This window comes from Canis lupus, chromosome 36, assembly GCF_048164855.1.
Source record: "Canis lupus baileyi chromosome 36, mCanLup2.hap1, whole genome shotgun sequence".
Classification (NCBI taxonomy): domain Eukaryota; kingdom Metazoa; phylum Chordata; class Mammalia; order Carnivora; family Canidae; genus Canis; species Canis lupus.
In genome coordinates, this window is record NC_132873.1 from 28,980,286 (window position 1) to 29,000,176 (window position 19,891).

General features: G+C 43.1%; 1 protein-coding gene across 5 annotated transcripts in view; it reads right to left on the reverse strand.

The window, feature by feature from the left end:
- The window catches only part of MYO1B (myosin IB), a 175,616-nt gene that overhangs the window by 13,928 nt on the left and 141,797 nt on the right, over nucleotides 1-19,891 (reverse strand). For 3 of the 5 annotated variants that reach the window (XM_072813242.1, XM_072813241.1, XM_072813245.1), the window contains 10 exons: nucleotides 18,675-18,875; nucleotides 17,085-17,311; nucleotides 14,340-14,540; nucleotides 13,687-13,780; nucleotides 12,663-12,812; nucleotides 9,506-9,574; nucleotides 7,724-7,810; nucleotides 7,354-7,440; nucleotides 5,501-5,587; nucleotides 2,175-2,249 (listed from right to left, as the gene is read on the reverse strand). In XM_072813242.1, coding sequence (XP_072669343.1) covers nucleotides 2,175-2,249; nucleotides 5,501-5,587; nucleotides 7,354-7,440; nucleotides 7,724-7,810; nucleotides 9,506-9,574; nucleotides 12,663-12,812; nucleotides 13,687-13,780; nucleotides 14,340-14,540; nucleotides 17,085-17,311; nucleotides 18,675-18,875 — 1,278 coding nt within the window. The remainder of the gene's footprint in view (nucleotides 1-2,174; nucleotides 2,250-5,500; nucleotides 5,588-7,353; nucleotides 7,441-7,723; nucleotides 7,811-9,505; nucleotides 9,575-12,662; nucleotides 12,813-13,686; nucleotides 13,781-14,339; nucleotides 14,541-17,084; nucleotides 17,312-18,674; nucleotides 18,876-19,891) is intronic. The other 2 variants (XM_072813243.1, XM_072813244.1) reach the window with 2 other exon arrangements.

A 19,891-nucleotide genomic window follows, 5' to 3' on the forward strand; every position in this document is an offset into this window, starting at 1 on the left:
CTAAAATCCGGCTCGTGAGTTGCGTTCGTCCCACTTCAAGTCAGCCACACGTGGCCGGGTCTCCTGTACTGCACGTACCACAAGGACACAGGACATTTTCATCACTGCGGGGTTTCGTGGGCAGCGCAGCCCTAGAGGATCCGACGTGAGCCCTGCAGGCATCGTAGGAGCTTTCTACTGTCGCTCCGCTTAGAGGTGACAAAATGAGGCCCACAGAGGTCCTCTGCCCAAGTCACGCTCCGGGTGCGGTGGAGCACGCTGGCCCCCGAGCCGCACTCTTCCCCTGCGAGCCGGAGCGGCGCGGTCAGGCTGGCGCCCATGGCCCTGGTCCTCGCCCCGTGCGGCCCGTGGAGGCGCAGCAGATCCAGCCCCCAGGGGATACGAAAGGGCCCTGGGGAGCCAGTTTGGTTGTAAGGTCACGAGGGGCGCCCCCGGGATCAGCGGCCTCTCCAAGACACAGGAGAGCGCGTGCTTCTCTGTCCTCTCCTGTGAGGAAACCAGGAAAGGGCCTCACGGAACCAGACCCGCTGGCACCGGCCCCCGCTGGCACCGTGACCTCAGGCTGCCCGGTCTCCCGCTGCGAGGGGCAGCCGCTCACTGCTTAGGCCCCACGGTCTGCGGCATTTTCATTACGGTAACTTGAACTGAGACATCTGGCTTTCTTGGGTTCACCTTCCCCAAACTAAGCTCTCTTCATCAGAGAAGAATATTTTAATCAATGAATTAAATCCTTATTTGTAAAGTGTTTAATTTTTATTTTATTTATATATTTAAATTCAATTAATTAACATATAATCTCTTATTGGTTTCCGAGGTAGAGGTCAGTGATTCATCAGTTGCATAGAACACCCAGGGCTCCTGACGTCAGGTGTCGCCCTCAATGTCCATCACCCGGCCACCTCCCCCTCCAGCGACCCTCAGTTTGTTTCCTATGATTAAGAGTCTCTATGGTTTGTCCCCCTCTCTGATTTTGTTTCATTTTTTCCTCTCTTCCCCTATGATCCTCTGTTTTGTTTCTTAAATTCCACATGTGAGTGAGATCACGTGATAATTGTCTTTCTCTAACTGACTTATTTCATTTAGCCTAATACCCTCTAGTTCCATCCATGTTGTTGCAAATGGCAAGATTTCATTTTTTTTATACAATTTATTTTTTTTAAGATTTATTTATTTATGGAGACACACAGAGAGAGAGAGAGGGGCAGGATCCACACAGAAAGCCCGACGTGGGACTCGATCCCGGGTCTCCAGGATCATGCCCTGGACCGAAGGCGGTGCTAAACCACTGAGCCACCCAGGCTACCCAGATTTCATTTTTTTTTTTTTTTGATGGCTCAGTACTAGTCCATTGTGTATATGCACCACATCTTTATCCTTCATCTGTGGATGGACATCTGGGCTCTTCCCAGTTCAGCTATTGTGGACATTGCAGCTGCAAACACTGCGGGCAGGTGCCCCTTTGGGTCACTACCTTTGTATCCTTGGGGTAAATACCTAGGAGCACAATTGCTGGGTCACAGGGTAAGTCTATTTTGAACTTTTTGAGGCCCCTCCATACTGTTCTCCACAGCGTCTATACCAGGTTGCATTCCCACCAACAGTGTAAGAGGGGTCACCCTTTCCCTGCATCCTTGCCAACCCCGGTCATTTCCTGTGTTAATTTTAGCCATTCTGACTGGTGTGGAGCGGCATCTCATTGTGGTTTGGATTTGCATTTCAAATCTGATGCCGAGTGATGTTGAACATACTTTCACTCTGTATTTATTTATATTTTTAAACGTTGTATTTATTTATTTAAGAGGGAGAGTACAAGTGGGGGCAGAGGCGGAGGGAGAGGGACAAGCAGACTCCCTGCTGAGCAGCGAGCCTGCCTGGGTGGGGGTGGCCTCGATCCTACAACCCTGAGATCATGGCCCGAGTCAAAGCCAGACACCCAACTGACTGAGCCACCCGGTGCCCCTGAAGAAGAACATTTTATTAATCATATGCAGGCCACTAAGAACTCTCTGACACATTTCTACCTGAATTTGGGGGGAAATGACAAAAAAGTCACACTCTCTTAGTGTCACAGCTAGGATTTCATTGCTACCACGCAGGTTGCTTATTATTGAGGTGATGCTATTGACCAGTTAATCCAATAATGCTAATTAGCCATACAGGAAGTGTAAACTTACAATTCTCTGAAGTGTAAATTCGTATATTTTCTTTCCAGCATTGGCTCTGAAGAATTTCCTGTACTCTCTACGTACCTTTAAAAAGAAGCATCAGAATATAGAGGTTACCGTGTGGCCAGCAGATGCCCATACAGATGATGCGCCTCTATCTACTAAAAATGAAAATGCATAGAACAAGTAAAACCTCTCAGTGGTTTTCTGTATATAGTAAAATAATCGAAGCACACTGAGACAGTGGATTTTAAATTAGAGAAAAAGAAATTAAGAGATACCAAGTGATGATACTGGAACGTTCCAATGTTTTAAATCCTCTTAACTAGTTTTTAAAGAGCCTGATGATTTGACAAGAAACACTCGGCAGACAATAGCTGCAAACTCATCACCAATCAAAACATAGTTCAGAAAAAAAAATTTAAAAAAAAAGAAAAAAAAAGAAAAAAATTTTATAAGGTGATTGTCACTGCAGATTGTTCTTAAAAGGTGAAAAAATAATGCCTGAAGAACTCTATTGCAGTTCCCAAAAGCCTTGCATCCGACGACAGGACTTTAGTACTGCACACTGAGAACTAAATGTGCTAAAAATAAGAATTTAAAAACTAGCTTGTGAACTACCACTGTCTTCCATATAATTGCACTAATTTTTCTCTAATCTCTGTTCCTACCAACGTTGCTGCTAAATATTATCACAGCACTCAGGACATCAGGTTACATTTTTAGTTTCCTGATTTCCTCCTGCTACACTGTCATATTTACTTTGCATACTAATGTCCAACAAATCAAATAACTAGGTGAGGTGTTTACCGAACGGATATAGCTGAATCCTGAAATTAGGGAAAAATTATTTAAAATATGTATTATCATCTGGCTGTAAATGAGAACATTAGATTTTAGCAAACGCTAGCCTATTTGAATAATTCACACATTATGTACCTTTTGCTTTTGTCTTTAGTTTTCTGGGTTTAATTGCACATGTTCAAACATTTCTACATTAGGGGTTATAAGCTAGGAACCGGCTAACCATATTCCGTTTGTAGAAAAATGTTTTATATGCCTATTTTTAAGAATTTCACAGAGGAATTCCGACCACATGTTTCTCTTTAAATTTTCTAAGATCTAGCAACAATGAGCCCGTTCCCACATAACAAGGACTACAGGGACCACAGGAGCTGCTGCCGCCTTTACGAGATAGGCACGCTCCAAACTGCTCGAGGCCCCGTCGTTCCCAAAACACCTGCCCTCTGCTACCTCCGTCATCCACGTGACCGCCCTTGTCCCGTGGGGCAGGTGAGCACCAGGCCCATTCCCTGCACTTGTGGATTATTAGGGTTGAAAACTTTCCCCCATCCACTATATAGGAAGTTTTTCCTTTTGTTCATATTCCATGTAACTGATTATTGTTTTTCTTTTAGCCAAGATTCATATCCATTTTAAATCTCAAACTATTAAAGTTAGAAGGGACAAGGAGAAGAAAAATGAAACCTATTCATTGGCCCCCAGAATTTTAATAGTGTAGGAAAGCAGAGAAGGTAAAGTGAGATTTCATGTAAGCAATCCATAGAAACTCCCTGGAAGTCCTACTATGTTTAGTTGAATGCCACTGTAAGGGAGTTCCCTGCAATGTGCTTTTTGATATCCAAAGCAATACTTCTGACTATTCTCTGGAATTACAGCTATGTGCAGAAAAGGCCTGGTGACAACATGCTGGGATATAGGATGGGTTCCCCTCGTGGGCCCTGGCAGTCCTAAAAGGATCCATGAACCTTGTAATCAATTCTACATTTTAATCACCTAAAAGGGCAAAACTACTGCTCTTATCAATTTCTTAGAAAAAAAAAAGCACAAAAATTATTATGTTCTTGGACTTCAAAGAAGTTTGATCTTATTTCCTAACAATAGTAACCTATTAAAATATTTGTTTTACTAGAAATGGGGGGGAAAAAAAGAGTTACATCTCGAGGAAGTCCAGTTCCTTCCAGTTAAAACACCATTGACCTACAAACCGAATTTGATTTATATGTTGCTAGAATACACCCCTAATATGAAAAAGTATTTCTGAAAACATATGCAAGTAGTTAAACCCAGAAAACTAAAGATAGATGTGATACTGCTGGTAGAAATCATGACACAGTAAAAATCCGTACTCGATGTTTTGTTCCTTCTTTTTATGAAAATCAGGATGCAAATTAGAAGAAGCGAATAAAATGGGAAATAAAATCCTTTTAAAAAAAGTAGTTCTACAACTTGTTCAGAGTTCTTGGAATAGAACATCTTAAATTCATATTTAAGTTATTTCTTAATCACTTCAAAAATTACTTGATGAATATTCGGTATAATCAAAAAAGGTTAATTTACTCGAAGTTTAGAGGCTAAACTTTCAGGGGGGAAAAAAAAGGAGATCATTCAGGAGCCAAATGTACAGATACTGCTAATGCTCTTTTGATCCAGAGCCAATGGTTTCCTGGATGGTATTTAAATATTTAGAAGATGAATTGTTATACTATCACAGCAAAAACAATAAGGAGAAATCATGTCAAAAAGGGGCCTAATTATCCCCAAAAGACAATACAGATGGCACTCTATGGTGATGAGTTATTGAATACCGGGAAGACACAATCTTTAAGTACTGCCTAAAATTTGTTCTGCAAGTTTTCTGGGGCTCAGTCCCATTTACTTACGCGCATCCTTAACTGAAGTACTAAGCACCACTCACAAATAAACCCTGGCCTTAATTAAAAGGCACCTGAATCTAAAGTTCTCTTTAACCTGAATGATCGATCCACTGCTGGTCTTATTTGTCCGAATCTGTACTTTAATGCAAAATCCTCTGGTTTCTATGCTGAACAATCAGAATAGCAGATAGTCTGCAGAAAGCTCGGCTCCAGGAGCCATCCGCGGAGTAGGAGAGGCGGACAAAGGGGAACAAAAGCCTGACATGCCCCCGCTGGCCACTGCAGACAGCGGGTCAGCTTTTGGCTCGACTACTGTAACCCTGTGTCATGAATTAAAAAAAAAAACAAAAACAAAACACAAACTGCATCCTCATAAAGATAACAGTAAAACAGAAATTGGGTAACAAGGTGTCTCATTAGATAAGATAAGCTACGGTGCTAGGACTTTAAAACCGATTGTTTCAAGAAATACACCATAATAAAATCAGCAAATAGTAGCGCACAGGTCTGTTCTCAAAAGGAAATGCAATTAGGCAAGATGACATCGTCAAGGACCGTGCGGACGGTAAGCAAGCATCATCAATCGTTTTCTCAGGGTTAGTAAGTGCTGGGCTTCGTTGAGTTCACCGAGGGCTGAGAGAAGGGGTGGGGAAGTACCTTTAATCCAAGCCAGTAAGCCCAAATGACAGCAACTGCATGCTTACGCCTAGCCTCCTCCTTCAAGCGTTTCAATTCCCTTCGAGCCTAGAACGTTTTAGATAGTAAATAAAAGAGACAGCCCAATGCAGACAGCACAAATGACCAGAAAAAGATAACCCACCACACGGAAGAGCCAACTTATGCATAAGGATTTCAGAATGATAGAGAAGAGGGCCCCGTCCCGTAAACCCGAAGGGTCGTGTACGGCTGGTGCAGTCCCTTAGTGCGCTGAGCCTCTGGGCTAGAGGAGGGTGACCTGAGTGGGAAGCGCGCCTCTGCCCCCCTACGTCCACGTTTTTTCCTTTTCCTTCCCTGTTCGTGCTCCCTCCTCTGCTCCCCCACACTCTCCTTCTCCCTTATCAGGGCCTGAGAATGTGAGGGGCAGCTAACAGGGCCCGCCCTCTGGCTGCCAGCACACGGGGCTGGAGAGCCACGACCTTCTTTCTGGGTCCCTCGCTCGGACGTGTAAAATCAGCTCCTGCCAACAGCCTTTACATGATGGACGGTAAAGGCTGTTTCTCTGGAGTCCACACAGAAACACGAGACTCAAAAGTCCGTTCCCATTAGAAAATCAGAAGAGGCACGAGTCGAAATTCAGTGTGAGCTCAGGGCCCCAGACAGTGAAAACAGTGAGGGGACCTCTAGGTCTAAAAATCAGTCTTAGGGACAAGTGCAACTGAGGCACTTACTTTGAAAGAGGAAACAGGCAGTGCTTTTGCAGCACAGCACACGGCAGTCCTCCGGCGGGGACGTGAGCCCACTCGGCGTGGAAGTCCCGGGGACACTTAAGCGTCCCCATGCCTCTACTTACCAGAGGAACTAGTCTGTTCGCCACAGATTTTTGAAGGGAAAACACAAATGAACGACTCTGGTGAGTTCTTTTGGCGAATTAAGATCTGTATACAGGCAAATGTTGACTTTTCTCATTTTTCTCACAAGATGGGCTTCTACTGCTGACAAGGTAAACTTAAAAACATAGGACTCTATTGGTATTTATGTTTCTAACTGGAACATGCATTTTTAGCAGGGATGACCTTTGATTTTCTAAGTAACAAAAACATCTAAAAGTCCGGTCCCTTGGGGTATGTGAAATGTTCACAGAGCCCACGACTCTGCCTGGGGATTAGGGAGAGTATTTCAGGAGGCCTTTGTTTCTGAACACAAACAGCTGATGCTGAAATTCTTGGGATTCTTCAGCGGCAATTACAGCTAGTTTTGCATGAACACAGCTTTCTGTTAAATCACAAATGATCATTCTTTCCACACACAATATTTTGCTTATGATAATCAATGGCTGCCACAGGGAGCCTAAAACACAATTTCATTCGTGGATTAATATGTTGTAAGGCATGCGTTAAAGGCGGTTCTATTACCGTCATGTCGCAGAAAACCAACTGAGGCCCAGACCTTAACGTTCCCCACATGCCCCCCCAGCCCCCCACCAGACAAAAATACCTTAAGAAAACCGCCAGGATAAGTATGTTGGGGTGGTCGGAGGGAGGGAGGGGGAGGGGAAAAAAACCCAAAAAACTAAGCATGCGTGTTACTTGAGAGTCTTGTTTTTTTAAAAAGAGCAACTAATACTCGTGCCTCATTAATAAGCAATTAGTGTTTTTGGCTTCCCCGTGCTTAGGGACCCTAGTGGACACTTACTGCCACTAACATATCCAGGTTTATTCAAACTCGGCTGCTAGGACATGCACCAGTGTGAGCCACCGCTAGCTGTGGTCATCGGCCCCTGATACGCTAAAGATCCGAACTGATTACGGTGGATTCCGGGGACGGAATAATGGGACGTGCGAATGGAGTACCTTGGATCCAAGCCAGTAAGCCCAAATAACTGCAATAGCATGTTTATTCCTAGCCTCCTCCTTCAGCCGGTTCAGTTCCCTTCGCGCCTGTGATGCATGTGAAAAGGAGTCACAGAAAAGTTTAAGGCAAGAAAGGTTACAGCTGCTTTCCCAAAGGGGAAAAGAAGAGGAGAGACACCAGTCACCATCACGCAGTTAACGCGGAAGCGTGTGCGCCGCCACCCCACACCAAAACGTCGAGGAGGCAGACAGGTCAATGCGTGCTCAGTAGCTTAAGCCAGAGAAACGCTTGCTGCCCCCGGAGGAGAGGGTCCGTTGGCCCGCACGCTCCCCCCGACCCGCTGCCTTCCGGGGGCAGCCTCCGGCCTACCTGGGTACCATGCCAGTACGCCGCAATGGTGGTGGCCGCTTCCTCGCAGCGCTTCTGGTGCTTCAGTTCCCTTAGGATTTTTCGGGCCTGAGGTGAAGAATCACCCGGAAAAACAAGAGAGTGAACAAAACAATGACATTCCATAGGGACTGGAAACCAACACTTGAAGAGACAGTCGTCATATCCAGTCTCCAGCGAAAGATCCCTAAAGAAAGGGAAGGCAAAGGTTGCTTATACCAGCCCTCGGGGGTGAGGAGAGGGTGGTAAATGGAGGCGTCGTTCCGCGGGACGGCGTAGCCCTGGCTCGAACAGAGACAGCAGCCAGCTGTGCCCTAACGTGCGGCAGGGAGAAAGCGTGAGCACAAGCCGGGGGAGCTGGGGCACATCAGATGCAAGGAGCCGCCCTCAGAATGTGGTTGGAGGCTCTCCGATGGCCCACCAAAGTCCATTTGTCGCTTTTATCACTGTTGTGTAGAAGGTAACTGCAGCTATGCCTTTTACTCAGAAGACGTCTTTAAAAACTTGCTAAAACCACCTCACTGGTCCAGAACCAGTGGCTTCTTCCCAGTAGCTGCCAAGATGGATTTTGTGGGGGCCCGGGATGGGGAGGCACGAGGTTTGGAGATGGACTCTGAATCTCCGAAGTCTCTAGACCGGAGTCATGGCCCCATGACCCAGTAATGAGGTCAGAGAAGAACCAACAGGCAGTAATTTCACTTTCTCTATGTGCCCGGATTTATATTTTGGCATTTGCTGTGGGACAATTTACCAAACTGTCCCACGGGACTAGACAAAGGTCAACTGATGCTACTCGACTCCTGGCCCAGGGCTCTACCCTCTGACGGGGTTTGGGCCTGGGAGCTACCTGGAAGTAGCCCCTGTGGGCCAGCTCACTGCACAAAACCTCCCAACAGGAAAGGGGTCAGAATCGACCTAGAGCAGATGTCAGGAAACTGCGTAAAATCTAGGCCAGACGGTACACATGTTTGGCTTTGCACATCCTATGTTCTCTATCATGGCTACTCGACTCTTGACGTTACAGCGCAAAAGCAGCCACATACAACATGTAAATAAATAAGCAAGGTTTTGTACCAATAAAACTTTATTTATATGAACTTTGTATTCCATGTAATTTTTACATGCCACAGGATGTTGTTTTGTTTTGTTTTGTTTTGTTTTGAACAATGCTTTAAAAATGTCAGAGCCACCCTTTGCTCTCAGGTTGCAGAAAAACAGGCACAGGCTTGATGTGCTCCAGGGGGTCGTAGTTTGCAGACCTCTGAACCGAGCTTGCAGGAAGGACGTGGAACTAGGTGATGGGTACACTGTGATCCCCACTAGAATGGCCAGAGCTCAGGATGTTTTGATCATTACGGCCCACAAGACAGTCACTAGGAAGTTACAGAAGGAGCTGGGCTGCGGGGCTGAGGTCCAGCAGGACGCACAGGTGCGTAGGCAACACTGTGAGAGACGGCCTTCTGGACTACAGCTTCCCTTGCAAACAGGGGGCAAGAGGATACTGAAAGCATGTACGGTATTATTTCAAGGACTTCCTGCTCCAAGAACAAAGCTCTTAAAAGGACAGCCAGTTGGAAGGATGCAGCCAAGACATGGTCACAAGGGCCCCAGCGTCGCCCATAATATTTATCCTTTCCATCTGACTGTTTACAGGGTAGGCAGGAGATGAGGAGCTCTCCCCTGCAGGGTGACCTTAAAGACATCATCCTTTGTGAAAGAACCTGAAAACTCCAAACAAATAAGGCTCATTTCTTTTAAACTTACCTTCCAACCCCGGATGTAAGACTGAATTACCAAAGCAGAACTCTTGATCTGTTGATACCTCTTTTGTTGCTGTAGGACAAAAGGGAAAGATTTTAGCAGTTCTATTTACATATCTGTGATACACACACCACAAGGACTGAGAAAGAGGACTTGCTTACTTGGTGCAATCAACACTTGCTCTCCCACATTCCTTCTGGGAACCAATGTGTACAGAAATCAAAATATCAAACGATCCAAAATCATTATGGTTAATCCAGAGTACGCTTCAAGGATGCTAAACAGAACTAAGTGATCATCACTTTAATAGAACCGTGAGGATAGAAACGCGAGTCCAAGTCCACTCCTGCACCCAAGGACTTACAATGGATACCAGTCGGCAGCGGGAAATACCAGCAGCCTCTAGGGAGAGTCGGGGGAGCACCAAGTAGGCTCAGATGCGCCCAAGGTTACTTCCAGGTGGGGGAGGTTGAAGAAAACCCAGGGAGCCTCCAAGAAGAAGGCTGCAAGCTCCATGCCCCGAGGCCCTTTATACTTCTAGGGCTGATGCCTCAGAGGGGGGAGGCCACTGGAATCCCAGCCTTAGGAAAGTGAGTTCTTACTCTATTGAATGAGGAACATTCACTGGCACACGGGCATCTGTGATGAAATTTCGCAGCTTTTCAAAGTACAGAAGTCTTGCTGCGCTTCCTTGGCCGTGGAAATGCTAGATTGCTTAGCTCCCTCGACTGAGCGGGGAAGACTCACCTTCCCCCACTAGGCCGCATTTTGGAAGCTCAGAGGAAACAGAGCGACGTTATCAACATGTGAGCAGCAAAATGAGAGGGTGTCAGAGCAAAAGCTCTTGGACAAGTCCCTGCCTTCTCCGGGGCTCCGTTTCCTCAGCCTCCAACATCCCTCACAGAGGAATTATTCCACGGCTACGGAACGAACTGTACCTACCACATCTGACCACCTCTTCCACTATCCATTTGGTAACTCAACGTGCTCTTCCGAAATTCCTAAACGGCTCGAAAATAACTACCTCACTTTTAAGATTCATCTCATAGAGCCATAAAATGGATTTTAAAAATAATCAGCAACCAAAAGCAGGCATGGAGAAAACGTCGGAGTTATCTGGTGGAGGAACGATACTGAGTTTAATCACGGGCTGGATAACGTGTAGTTAACTGGTTGAGGTATTCTTTTAAAAGAACAGATTTAATTTATTTATTTGACAGAGAGAGGGAGCAGCAGAGGGAGGAGAGGCAGACTCCCCGCTGAGCAGGGAGCAACACAGGCTCCATCCCAGGACGCTGTGATCAGGCCCCGAGCTGAAGGCAGACGCTTAACCTCCTGAGCCACCCACGTGCCCCTGGTTGAGGTATTCAAGTTCTGGAGATGTAATAGTAGAGCGAAATTAATACTTTCTCTGGAAGTTAGGCTATTACTTGTTTCTATTCTCCAAATTAATTAAATTAATTAATTAAGCGCTCACCATCATGATTTAACGATACTTTATATGGTGGCTCTTTCTTTCACCTGGGGATACAGAAGCTCCAGGCAGGGGGAAAAGGCGCAAACGGCACCTGCTCTCCTCGGTTCATTTCCTCGTGTGTCTTTTCTCAGCCTTCTGATGAAATGCCACCTTCCAGAGGTCTTCCTTGACCCTGCTATCAAAATTTATAGCGTACCTCCCCCCTATTCTTTGCCTCAGTCCTGTTTCCTTCCCGGCACTGACCACAATCTGTAATTGTTCCAATTATTTACTTGCTTACATACATAGTGTCCCCCTCACTAGACATAAACTCTATGAGGTCAAGAATTAGGTTGTTTTGTTCATGGTTCTACTCCCAGCGCCTGGCACAGTAGGTGTTGCAAAAGCATTTGTAGGATTCACTATCCTTCCCAACTGGGATTTTCTTAATGATCTCAAAATAAATGATAAAAAAGGGTCCTGGAGGACCATTTCTTGGTCTCCTCTCTCTCAGTCAAATAAAAAATGGAGCATTACAAATCTGCAAAAGTGCCCAATGCCATTGCAATGTGCACAGAAGAGGATCCACCACGGCCGGGTCGGTGACAACAGTCCTCTGCGCCTTCGAGAATACATAGGACTGCATTTATCATCGTGGCTGGATAGGTTCATATATCAACACCTACACTACTAACCGGTTGTGCCCTTTCAGCTAGAAGAAGCAATTTTACATACTCTCTTAAAGACCAAGAAATTTTTTTCTTTGGCTTAATCATTTCACTATCTCCTTAATTTCTCAAACTTGGATATATTACACTAAAAATGTACGACATGAGAACAGGTCAGCAAAACTATGTCCTGGTTATATACTGCCTCATAGTAAAATGTTTCTAAAGCAGAAAAACAAAATATATAAAGGAGATCTGACTGCAAATTTAATTCATCTTCCAACTCTCTCTCTAGAGCAAACAAATAGAATGAAAAAGCATTTGGGAACAGTGTTTTTATCACCAAATTTATTTGTGAGAATACAGCCCAGGTTTAAGCCAGCCGAAAGGCGAGCCTTCAGGCTTCCATCAAACATGCTACGCCTCCAATGAAACACCCATAACCAAGTGAGAAAGAAAATCCCAAAAAGAAATTCCATGTCAATTACATAAACGTGCTTTATTTTTGGGTCTTTTCCCACAGTTAATAGGACCAGCTATCTGAAGACTAAAGGAAATCTAACCCTTTAACCAAACTCAGAATTCTACTAAGATGGGGCATCAGTTTTCTGGAATTAAGCCATTTTCAGTTCTGCTATAATACATGGAGAACAGCCAATTATTTTGGAAAATTGACCCTCCCCATACGAAAACGGTTAAATGACACTGCCCCTTCCAATCTGATGAGCAATTTCAAGATTTAGATCTCCCACTACATATATCTGTATCAGTGGAAGGCAGCGTGACACACTAAACTTGAGCTTTGAAGTTGTCCTGGATGCAAACCTCATCTCTGCCACTTAAGTGGCTGTGCGACTACGGGTAGGTTGCCTAATGACTCCTGCCTTGGTTTCCCCATCTTTAACAAAGGTACCACAAGAGCACTGATTCCATGAGGTTGCTGGGAGGACTGAATAAGTCACAATTACGTACCAAGTAACAAATACTTGCAAATTGGGCATCGTTATCACAGATTAAAAAGGTCAGAGGCTCTTACCGCGTATCTCCTGTACCAGGCGGCTATGACGATTTGGCTTTTTCTCATTAGCAGGAAATGTGTGCGGCATTTCCACCCCCGATAAATCTTCTGGATGAGAGTGGCCAAGTCCTCAAGACGCTGCTTCCTCAGGTCCTCTAGTTTGAATAACTAGAAGTAAGAAACAATAGGTAGATTTGTCAGATCTACAAAACCTTATGACATGCATGAAAGACATCCCCAGGAGGAAAAATGTAATGACGTTGGAGTCAACCACATGGAGACAAAAATGAACAACTGCCCTTAATTCTAGATGACACGGATAACAGCCCATGAGAAGATCATTTTGATGAATTCATACATGATCCACTGTTTATACTACGGTGCTGTAGACTTCATGACAAATCAGAGAAGGGCTGAGCTGGAAGCTCAGATTTACCTTCACACTATCCATGAGAATGTGACTATTAAGGGCAGAGAGATGCTGATAACGTTTCTCTTTTGAACAAGTCAAACATTTTCCAGATTCTCCAAATTTCCAGATTACTAAAAACACTGCTGTGTTGATTATACTTTGTGTTAGCCTGTGTTCATTGATTAAAAAAATGTTCCCTTGGAGTTCCTCAGTAGAATTTTAAGTGTCCTTTTCACCTTAAAAATTTTTTTAATGACAATGCTTTCATGTACCTCAAAATAATAGGGTTTGTCTTTCCTAAAATTATTACATAACTCAGATATTGTCAATACAGACTGAATTTACCTCCAATTCCTATGAATTAGGGAGGTGTTATTGTAGTAACAGCTCCTCTCTGACTTAGTAAGTGCTGTACGTCTATTGGTTCAAAGATTTTGATGTCTCATAAAAAATACACATGTTCTACGGCCTGCCCCCTACTCCCCCATCCTCTTGGACATCTGCAGAAGAAACAAGAATGTAGCAGTCCTGGCAGCATCTTGGGCAATGTCCCGAAGTTAAAAATCCTTTAAGGACTTGCCTATATGATGATAGCCTAAGTTCAGAGCGTAAAGGTTTTGGTTGACATACTGTTCTCGGGTTCCGGATGAATATCTTTGATCGACCAAAGGAGTACTCTTCCACAGGAATCTCTAATTCATTAAACAGAACCTCCACGCCAGCCCTATTAAAATAAATAAAAACAGTGAGTTTTCTGAGTTACAAAAAGAGATGCTATCTCCTCTTAAATCATGGTATCAGGTTCTCAGCAGTTAAAAAAAAATAGCTTTATTTCCAAGTATAATTGGTCTCTCAGCAAGCAGCCTTTTGTCAAGGAATTTTCAGACTGAACTCCACAAATTAAACCAAATCCAGGGACGCTAAAAGAGTAAATTGGGGTTCAGAACTATGCAGTCTAAGAAGATACGGTATTAAAACCAGTATCTTGATTTCAATAGTGGAGGCAATCTTTGTATCAAATATACCTGTAACAAAGTACTGACCAGAACCAGGAGGGTGTAGAAGAAATTCATACCTATTTTGAACCCACTCAGTTAATTCTTTTTTTTTTTTTAAAGATTTATTCATTTATTCATGAGAGATACAACTGAGAGAGAGAGAGGCGGAGACACAGGCAGAGGGAGAAGCAGGCTCCTTGCAGGGAGCCCGACGTGGGATTCGATCCCAGATCCCAGGATCGGGGCATGACCTGACCTATCAAATGTGATCAATGAATTTCTTACCTCGCTGGTCCTTTCCAATGAGGCCATGTTTGCTTACAAAGCATCTTGTATCTTTCTAGGCAAGGTTCATAGGCCTGCCTGAAGGCGTAGCCTGCCCTCCTCACTCGGACATTCTCCAGAAGACCCAGGTACCTGATCTGATGACATACTAGAGCCTCGTTGAAGATGTGTGCTGCTTTTTTGTCATTTGGTTTGATGCACCTAAAAGATTACAAAGATTTTAGGTTTCAAACTCTGTCTCATATGGATATATCTGTGTTGTACAGAGTATAGTACCTAACTATTCTGTGTGGAGATAATTATTTATTATTCTTGGGAAACCCAGTCATTTCTTTTGAAATTATTTAAAATCATTTTATAGAAACTCAAAAATGAATATGACATACGTGTCAGTTAAAAAAGAACAAACTAATACGTACAATAACATGGGTAAATATCGCTGAAATTTTGTTGATTGAAATAAGTTTGACAAAAAGAGTACTTTTTTTTTTTTTCTATTCCATTTATATGAAGTTCAAGAAAAACCTATGGTGAGAAATCATATTACTGTTATCTCTGGGGAGAGGTAAGGGGGCAGATGACAGAGAAGGGGCACAAGGGAACCTTCTAGGATGGTGGGAATGTTTTAGATCTTAGTCTGGATGGTGTTGCACAGGTGGACACATATGTAAAACTTCAACAAGTTGTACCATTAAGATTCACACACTTTACTATATTGTATATATACTGTGTACCTCAATGAAACTATTAAAAATACTACTGTCTCCCTAAAACCCTGTAAATCCCTCCTTTTTAGCAGAGCATGTTGCTGCCCTAAGAAAGACTACATTTCACAGCCTCCTTGGCAAGTAGGTGTGGCCATGTGATCAAAAGTCTGGCCACTAGGATCACAGGGGAACTAATATAGGACACTAATGAGTGTGTCCCTAAAAGGAAAGGACTTGCACGCCACTTGTTCGTCTCCTGCTAACGGCTGGCTGAGAAGCCATCTTTGACAATACGGAGGAGGGAAACACCCTGGGAACCACAGAGCCACAAAATAGAAGATGTTGGATCAGCCCTGAAGCCCTTATACTCAGTGGTTACCTAAGAAATAAATAACAGTCTTGTTTAAGTCATTGTCATGTCTGGATCTTAAGGACGCGATCTCCGTATCTTAATACACTATTCAGCATTTATGGTTGTATCTGCCTACCTACACATGCGAAATAAATTCTGCACACATTATATAATATGTGAACAACTAAATCTTACCTAGTTTGACTTTGATATTTTTATGCTTCTCCTTATACATTTATAAAAATAATGTCCACCCTTTGGCTTAAAAATAGACAACCAGATCAGTGGAACAGAATAGTGAGTTTAGACCTAGACTCTTATATAGGTTTTCGATTGATTTTTCAATAAAGGCATCAAGTAATTTTTTTCTTTTCAATATATGGTGCTAGAGCAACACGGTAGCTATATTGACCTTAATATGAAATCTGAAACTACATAAAAGACTCTAGAAAAAAATATAATATATTCACAAGCTTATAGTTTATTAAGACTTCTTAGAGGTACATTAAGGCCACTAAAAGGGAAAGGGGAAAAAAGGGGCAAAAAATAAAAAATAAAAAAAATAAAAGGTAAGGGGGATGAAGGAACATTCTGGGGTGATAGAATGTTCCATATGTTGACCAAGGTGGTGGTTGACAAAGTATATACAATGGTGAAAAAAATAACTGAGCTATTCACCTAGGATCTGTGTATATCACTTCATGTAAATTATTATTAAATAATAATTTTTAAAAATCCACTTAGTTGAGAATAACAAAAGCAACTGACACAGAAAGTTTCCTGTTTTTTGAAATTAGGATCTTTACCTACAATATGTTTCAACCTGATTATGTCAAACCAGGGGATTCTGACTCTACTTATTATTAATATAAATATTAGGTACACAAACCAACACAAAAATGTTCTTCACTCCAGGTTCCTCACAACTGCATTTTTAAAAACAGTTATGGGAAGGGATGTGTGGGCGTGTGTACGCTACACGAAAACTGACCTGTTAGGCACACATCTCCCATTATCTAACTCACCGAATACACACATTGAAAACTCTAATCCTAATTGGCCTTCACTGAATCTTGAGATCTAAGGTGTCCTGGAAACAGGAAAAAGAAAAAGACCAGATGCTCCTTAAGGAATTCTTTCTGTTGCTTTGAAAAATTTAGGATTGTTCTGGGAACAAAATCTCCAAATCTATAAGTCTCATAGGAAAGAAAGACATACTTTCGAACACCAAATTTGTAACTAAAGCCCAACTTGCTTTAATGCTGTGCTGTAAGTTAATGTAACAAGAATCCAAAGTGAATCCAATACAAGAGTTTTAAGCAAAACCTTTACCAGAAAAAAAGCTTACATTTCTAAAATGTCATGAAACCAAAAAAAGATATAAAAAGTGAAAAGTGAAAAACCTTATGTGCCAACAATGCAATTTCATTAAGTATCTATTCCTATCCCCTACCACGCTTTTTCTGCCCCCCCCCCCACCCCACACTTTTTAAGTCTTTGCTTGAAGGAGTAGAAGGGTTACTGGAGTGATTTTTAAGCAAACCCAAGATACCACATTACTTGAAGGGCAAGAACTTCAGTTATCCTCTGGGGGGATGGTATTCGGATTTAAGCAAACAGGAAAATGATCTTCCTTGAAAGTGCCTTCCTAAGGAACCTGTCAAAGAGTTTCATGTGCAGAGATACCTAATGTAGTTCGGATTCTTGGTCTGGAGGTTTTTCATCAGTGTGGCCACAGACGCCTTGAACTGTGAGCCTGCTGTAGGAGGCCTTTTCAGGTTGATCTTGGCTGGGTTCCCTTCAGGGAACAAAGACTTGATGAGGGTGTGGCTGGCCTTCCACATGGCTTGGGACAGGTCTCGGTAGAGAAGATCATTGTTCTTGTCAACAAATCCTTCTACCTGGTACAGCACCTATGAGCAGTACAAGAAATTCAACTGCTGATTACTGCACTCCAGGATGTCACACAACTGTTAAAAATATTCCAAGACTATCTATAATGCAGCCTCTTCTTTCTCCATCGAAAACCCTCAGGCACATTAGTCACACTCCTAATACTGAATTAGCCTCCAAGTTTAAATTCCATCTGTCTAAATCACAGAAGAGTTCAAAATAAATTCTATTACGCTTCAGGATTTGCAAGAATAAACTCCAAAAATGCTATCATAACATTTTCAAAGGATTTTAGGCTTTTTTGGTGTTTGAGCACATTTTTGAGGTTTTACTTTTCCTCCTCCTCTTTTTTTTTTTTTAGTTCACATGTGCCAATTCTAGTCTGTTTGAAAATAGACAGGAGAAAACAGAGATAAAAACCCTGGTGTTTTCAGACAGCCTAAGTGTGCAGGGAAATTAACCAGAAAAGTATCTTTTAATAACACAAGCTAACAAACAAAAAATGAAGTACCAAGTTCCAACTTTTTAAAATTAACAGTAAATCGGATACTACATACTTAATTTTTACTAAATATATAATTACAAATGTTTTCCTCTTTGAAGCCTGCAACCTCATGTAGAAGGAGGTATTAACATCCATATTCTTTCAGGACTCTAAAAATTAAGCTACTGTCAAAATTGGTTTTTAACATTATATATCTTAGATGGCATAAAACTAATTCTCTCAAATATTAGGTAAAGGAGTAAGCACTTTTTTTCAAAAAAGTAGCTATTTTCCCACTGTTGTTTCAAAATCTCAATCTAGGAATTCATTATTTTTGCTAAATGATCTCTGGTTGTCAGACCTCACTATCAGTCTTTAGTGACACCTAATTTTTACTAGCAAACCTTTTATTCATGTTGACAGATCTATTTTTATAGGATAACTTCTAGCTTGGAAACAATACAACCGATTTTTAAAATATACTCGAGCTCTTTCATTAAGTTCACTGGCTTTCCTTTCAGCTCTGTTAAGATTGTGTTCAACTGACATGATCCAGATTTTTTTTTTTAAGATTTTATTTATTTATTCATGAGAGACACACAGAGAGAGAGAAGCAGAGACACAGGCAGGGGGAGAAGCAGGCTCCAAGCAGGGAGCCCGATGCGGGACTCAATCCCGGGACCCCGGGGTCACGCCCTGGGACGAAGGCAGGCGCTCAACCACTGAGCCCCCCAGGCATCCCATGATCCAGATTCTACTTCTATTGAACATTTACTGATTCTACGAGTTTGGCAACTCATCTTCCCAAGCTGGCGCTGGTCAGAAGGCCCCCTCTGAGGCCTGGGCTCCTCGCGGGAACAACTGCAGGCCCACTGGGTGCTGGAGCCTCCTCCCCATACCTTGCCAGCATAGTGCTGAATTCTGAAGCAGCTGTGAGGCAGGGACGTGTCGTTGAGAAACCTGGAGCTCTTGCTCATCCTGCTTTCGAAGTGCTGGTGGGTGGCGCACACTTGGTTGAGCTTCTCCAAGAAGGTCTCGTCGGTGACCGTGCCAGGTCTCAGGCACTCCTCATCCAGCATGGCCAGGATTCCGTTTGTGTTCTGCGAGAAGGGAAGCAAAAAGGTTTCCTTCCTTCCTCACTGTATTGTTTAAATAATTATTCCTAATTACACCGTCAAACACAATTAACTTAGTCACAGAAAATTGCGCTCTGTTATTACAAAAAGCAGGGAATCAAAACAAGTCACAAAAGCCACAGAAGTCGGCCCCCTCCCACAACGTGCCAGGTGTGTGCCCATGCTGGGGAGGAGAGGTCTCTATCATCTCCCTCCCCACCTTGCCTGCCTCCTCCCTCCCCCCCACCCCAATAAGACTTAGGAGTCACCTCAGTGACCTCAGGGGGCTGATGACTGAAATTCACCTTGTTGGAAAAAGGCAAGTCAGACCTCATATTCAAAACACATTCAAAGGTAAATCTAAACGTCAGAAACTAAATTTGACAATGCAGTTTCTACATGTGGCCATAAATCACAAAGCACAGTCTTCTAAGGCTATTATTTGATTCATAGCTTGAGAAGGAAATTGGTTTCAGATGTTTCCAAATTGTTCATGTGTTCAAAATGCCGTTTATTTTCCAGGAAAAAAAAAAAAAAAAGAAAGAAAAAAGCTGTGATTTGGGATCGATGCAATCAAGCTGTGTTTCAAGAATATCTGTTTAGAATAAAATTCTTCCACATAAAATTTCAAAATGGATGTTGAACACGAGTGAGAATGTGTTGTGTATTCAGACCCCATGATCACATTTATCCCAAGAACAGTCAGCCCAGTGACACTGAATCAAAAATCTGGAATCTTCTACTTTGCTAAATAAAGGCTGCTGCTCCTTAGATTGCCCCTCTGGGCCCATATGTCTCTATTCCAAATACAACAATCCGGTCTACTGACCACCAGCCCCACCTACTTCCACCAGCCACAGCTCCCGGTTCCTCTCCCCTTCTCCTCGCAAGGCCGAGACATCCTCTGACCAGCATTTGCTCATTCCGCACAAAAGCCAGGGGAAGTGTGAACTGTCAGGCATCAAGCGTGTTCACAACAGCCCCAGAGTAAACATTATTGT